At 32.9% G+C, this 6,000-nt stretch overlaps 1 protein-coding gene across 1 annotated transcript in view; it reads right to left on the bottom strand.

Moving 5' to 3' along the window:
* LOC145277936 (universal stress protein in QAH/OAS sulfhydrylase 3'region-like) overlaps window positions 1–6,000 on the bottom strand; it is a 60,232-nt gene that overhangs the window by 8,957 nt on the left and 45,275 nt on the right. Inside the window, exon 3 of the mRNA XM_080130013.1 lies at window positions 214–320. Coding sequence (XP_079986139.1) covers window positions 214–320 — 107 coding nt within the window. The remainder of the gene's footprint in view (window positions 1–213; window positions 321–6,000) is intronic.

Below are 6,000 nucleotides of genomic sequence, written 5' to 3'. Positions count from 1 at the left end.
GTTTGTTTTAATGGTACCATTCCCCTCTTCGTAGCTCTTCAACGTTTTAGTTTGTGAGTTAAAAAATAGAAGGCCTTACTTTTGGAACTATGCTCGTATTAATGGATTTGGAGAGAAATATTTGATAGGATACGTTTCGTATGGTAATTTTATGCGATTACGTCCCTCTAGCGGAATTGCCTTTGGTAAAATAAAAAGCCAAGATTAACTTACCCCGTCGATTTTCATTTTCTCTGCGAACCTTGTAGTAAGAATACTTATTCTTTCGTCCTCCTCTTTCCATTTATTTGAAAATTCCACGGCATCGATCATTGGTCCAGCTGAAGAGAAAATAAAAGAAACCAAAACCTTGAAACTAGTATAAGAGTTATCTTAAAATTATAAGAACAACAAAGTGCTGCTGACGAAACTTGAAATATTTTCAATTTATTCAAGGATTTTTTTTTTTTTTTTCAGTATTAATTTTTTTCTTTTTTTTTTTTAACTAGCAGAACTTTCCACGGGATGAGAAATATATTTAATCAACAAATGTTTTCATACAGCTGATATTTTTCTGGATAGTTCAAAAAAAGTTTTTTGGACAAAAAAACGCAATAGCACACAGCGAATATGAGTTTATTAACAATTTTTTTTTTACAAAGGAATCACCACTTATTAAGGCCCAGAGGCCATTCGAGGATAAGGATTAAAGAGTGTACAGTGGTCAAAAGGACAATATCATAGTAATCATTAGAAGTGTAAATTTGGTAAATTGGATTACTTAGGGGGGAACGGCTCATCGAGAACTTTTTTTCCATTGGACTTGAAGACGTCCATATTGTAGTCAGCTGGAAAGCAGGTAAACGGAAGAGAGTTCTACAGGTGTGCAGTTCTTAGAAAGAAGCTTTGTTCATGGGATCTTATGTTTAGATTTAGGGACAGATAAAGGTTGGAGGAAATTATTGATAGTGTTTACAGCCAAACGAGTGTTTCTCGTGAATGTTTGGCGAGGGGGGGACCATAGATTGGAGCTCAGACGAGCACTTGCCATGAAAATAACGATAAAACAGAGACAAGATCGCAACGTCTCTTCTGTAAGAAATAGGTTGCAGGGAAGAGAAAAAGGCATCCCCCCCACTAGGCTACGAAGTCTATTCTGGACTCTGTCAAGGCAGGATAAGATCTTTCTAGCAGCTCCGGCCCAGATGTGACAGCAATACTCCATCCTTGGACGTAAAGAATTGCATCAGCAGGTAGATATCTACTGGATCTATTTCCATGAAAATAGTGGCCATTGTATTTTACATACATAGAACTGACTCAAAAGAGGTAAATTAATAAGTACGAATAAATTCTCAGTAATATTGTGTTATATAGTTCAATACAAATAAAATCACATAGTAAAAGACAATCTTTAATTTATTCCTTCAGTTCAGCACTTCTAAGCAGACAATATTCTTCCCCCACCCCCTTTTGAATGTTCTCTTTTTTTTTACGTAATATTTTGCTGACTTCTTTCTTTGGTGAATAACTCTTGCACGTCAAAATTACTATGAATTCCTTTCTCGCACTGTTACAACAATGATCATATTTTATTATAATGATATTCGAAAACGAGGCAATATTAAAGGGAGGTCACTCTCATTGTATTGTCCAGAGTGGCCTTTTTTACGTGAATTTGGCCTTTTTTGAAGTAGTTTGGTCTTCAAAATTTGTATTTGGCTTTTTGTTTTTCAAAGTGTAATGTACGGACTAACTAAGAAAGGAAAAAAAAATGAATATTATATAGATGTTGAAAAAAAAAAAAGTTAATGTGCAGGTTTGTTCTTACATCGAGAATATCACCGAAGACTTCCTCTGAGGTCTCTTATTCAGCTTCTGAACCCATACAAAATGCCGACTTCATAAGAGGCCTCAAGGAGAAATATGCGTTTTCGGATTCTCACTTCGGATATGGGGTAGGTGCCATGCCACCAGCCAATCTGTATACGGCTGGTAGTGGAGTTAGTTTTAACTAGGGTTGGGACGATTACTCAGAAAATATCGGAATATTTGAGGGTTTCGGTATCGGTAACGGAAAAATTCGTACCAATTTTCCGATGCCAAAACGATTCTTTTAATTGACTTTTTTATTTGATTTTGTTTAAAGCTAAATCTACCATTGCTGATAATAATGATAAAATAATAAATACTTATTGATTTTAAACAACAAGTGAAGCTAAAATCGATACAAGTATATTTTTACGTTTAGGAAAATATTTGCACATTTAAGTTTGAGCGACACAAAAGGGCTAAAGGTGACTTCATAACGGAAGTTGATGAAACCAGTTAAATTCTAGGCGGTGATTTTCTGTGTTTCTAGTGATTCTTTAAGTAGATAAGATGAGTTCAAGGTGACATCCCTAATGTAACTAGGTGTACCAAGACGTACTATATATATATATCAAGCAACCCGTCTTTCAATATTTTTTTCCTGTGACTGTTCTTTGATACAACGTCCGAGTGATTTTGTTGACAGCCGATCCAGAACCTATCAATCCAATGAGTGCCTAATAGTTTATACATGAATCGATAAATGAATTGTAGCATACACAATAAAAGTTACTCATTATAGTTGACAAAATATTTAAATATCTATAAAATAATAATAATAATAATAATAATAGTAATAATAATAATAATAATAATAATAATATATATATATATATATATATATCTTTGTTAGTGATGGGACGATTCCAATATTTTTCCCGATTCCAATACAATTACCGATTCCACACTAAATTCCCGATTCTGATACAATTACTGATTCCGATTCTTTATAAAGTTCTAATTATTTAACTCTAAGATTTTTATTTTTCCCGATTTTCATAAAAAAACAAGTTAAACATGCAGATATTTTCCTAAACGTCAAAATACACTTGTAGAGGATGATCTATCGATTTTAGTTTTACTGATATTTTAAAATCAATAAATATTTATCATTTTATCATCATTACCAGGAATTGAAGATTTTACTTTAATAAAAATAAAATAAAAAAAGACAATTACAAGAATCGTTTTGGCATCGGAAAATAGATATCAATTTTTTCGATTCCGATACCCCCAAATCTTCTGATTTTTCCCAGTAATCGTCCACACACTAATATATATATATATATATTATATATATATATATATATATATATATATATATATATATATATATATATATATATATATTCTGTTTATTAAGCAACCATTATTGGGTACATACGTGCATACACATTTTAGTAGACTCCCAGTTCAAAGAGACCACTTCATCAGACCAAAAAAAAGGTGCGAATATTGCCCCTTTTTTGGTCTGATAAAGTGGTCTTTTTGAATTGGGATTCCACTGAAACTTGTACGCACATATGTAACCAATAAAGTTTGTACAATAAACAATATACCAGCTCTGTTCTCCATTGAGCACTCTTTAATAATCCCACGGATTTCATTGATTTACATCTAGGAAACCAATCTATACAACCATTACATACACACACACGCACACACACACACACACACACACACACACACAGAGAGTTCTTGCGGATTCTCTATCGTTCAATAGGCTATATGTAAATCATGCAGATATTACTGCACGTCTAATTACATTACTGACTCACAATTAATCTCTAACCTTTCAGGGTCAATAGAGAGCCATAGCATGTCCAGATCATGTGACTGAAGTAATGAACGATTCGTTTTAACTATACACCCTCTTTCTGGACGAAATGATTTCCAAAATAAATAATCTTATGATCAAGAGTTACATTCGGAAAGCCCAATACACAATGGACAGACAAACTAAGAGAACTATAGATATTTTGGTCAACTCCGACCTCCCTCGATGAGGTATACACATTTTTTGTCAACGAATGTTGGTTGTAGCCGATCTCTCCTGGCGTCGAAAATTCAAAGTATCTAACAATTAAAAAAAAAAAAAAAACAATTTATCATAAACTAGCAAAAGTACCCGGCGTTGCTAGGTTGTATTTGATATATTTGAATATTCCGTCCTCATGCATAATTATCGTATAGATTAAACGAAGCATTAATTTATAACGGCTTCTTTTTTCATATACTCCATGAGGTAGGAGCAGTAGGTATGTTTTATTTTATAGAGGTCTCGCCATTAGCACTAACTCTCTTTTCTAGTTTAATCTTTTATCTTTATCTTTCAAAATATAACGCAAGAATTCATATATTAATACGATAGCGCATTTGATTTCGCCTGCCGTAAAATACGTTCAAATATATTTAAAATAATGCAGATATTCGTATTTATTGATACAAAAATATGATTGCAAAAGTTTTTGGAAAAAAAATTACTTAGTGCCATCAGCTAGAATCGAAACTAAAACATTGCACGTCCCAGCTGCGTGCTCTACCGATATTGGTATCGAGACAAAGATATTAAAGTCTAAATATTAACACACTGGAAATAATGAATTTTATTTGATCATGCGCAGAAAGAAAGATAAACATGTCGGCTAGTTGAAAAGAACATTTCGCATTTCAACGTAAATGTCTGTATGCTTTATTCATCAACCCAAACAAAGATTTTACTCCTTATAAACCATCCTTGGTGTATAATTTGCATTTCCTGGTAATATCAGTGTTATGTTTAAGAGTTTACCTGTTAAATATTTACACACAAACACACATTTGTTTTATGTATATATATTTTATTTATTACTTCTTTTGATAAGTAAGTTTCAATATTCTGTAAGTAATATGTAAGTTAGTATTTATTAATACAAACAACTTCCGTTATATGAACGCTGTCTTCAACCTATAACAAACTTGCAACTTCTACTTACAAACTATTTGCGGCACACTAGTAATCATTAGGGCTATAACAACAGAATATCCTTATCATTGTTTTGACTCTCGAGTATATATCCGACGCAGTTAGACACAGTTAATCAACTGAGAACCACATCACTCTATATAAAAGCATATAAGATATCAACAAATACACACTTGAGAGTCAAAACAACACAAAGAATATGCTGTTGTCCTAACCCTAGTAAGCATTTCGCGGCATGCCCATGTGCCACGGCACAGTGGTTGGGAACCACTGGTCTGGAGTTTGTGTATAGGGCACGCTGGTAACATGTGTAAGAGTAATAGATACAATATTTCTACAGTTTTATACTTTTAATTCTACTTTTCTTTTCGCTTTCGACATGGATTTTATACATTACTAGCATGGGTGCCCGGCGTTGCCCGGGTGTTTGGAGGTGTATGCTGAGCAAAAAAAAAGGGGGTAATTTTTTAAACTTTGACCCCTATTATGACCCCTGAAAATTTATTGTTTTGGGCTCAAATCAAGTTATTAAGTTAGATCCATGTCCACGGAAGCTATATCTAAAATTTCAAGTGTGTAGACCCAAAATTGTCGGAGAAGTTTGATAGAGTTCTCAAAGCTACAATCGTTGAACTTTGACCCCTTAATCGCCAAATTTCTGGCTAAAAACCGATCACATAGATTTTTCCAAATCTCAGTACCCTGTGTATCAAATGTCGAGTCTGTACACTAAAAATTGATAGAGTTATTTCGTAGGGAAATGTACACAGACACACACACACACTTTCACTTTTATAGATATATAGATTTAAAATTTGAGTCTGACAGAATGACAAAATTATATTGCAAACCGATATATTAAACAAACGAACTTCAAAGAGACAAATGAACACATAAGTAAAAACAATTTGTATTAGAAAACATTTATTATTCCACGTCTTTTTTACAGACCTGACGACTGAGGTTCGCTCTTAATAAAAATTGTTTTTTATAGTCTTAATTTTGACTTCCTTTTTCATAAAAGAGTAAAAAAATCAAGAAAGAAAAGAAATTTAATTTTATTTTTTCATTAATTTCTTTCTGTGCAAAGCAATTCTTTCAAACTTACTCTGTTTCCAAAATGTTTTTATTTTATTCCCCTCCCCCTTCATTCATTTTCCTCCGCATCCTGGCAAGTATTAAAA

This window comes from Euprymna scolopes, chromosome 6 (assembly GCF_053919585.1).
Source record: "Euprymna scolopes isolate OS-2025 chromosome 6, ASM5391958v1, whole genome shotgun sequence".
Classification (NCBI taxonomy): domain Eukaryota; kingdom Metazoa; phylum Mollusca; class Cephalopoda; order Sepiida; family Sepiolidae; genus Euprymna; species Euprymna scolopes.
Note: the sequence above shows the minus strand (reverse complement) of the source record. Positions and strands in the feature narration are given on the sequence as shown.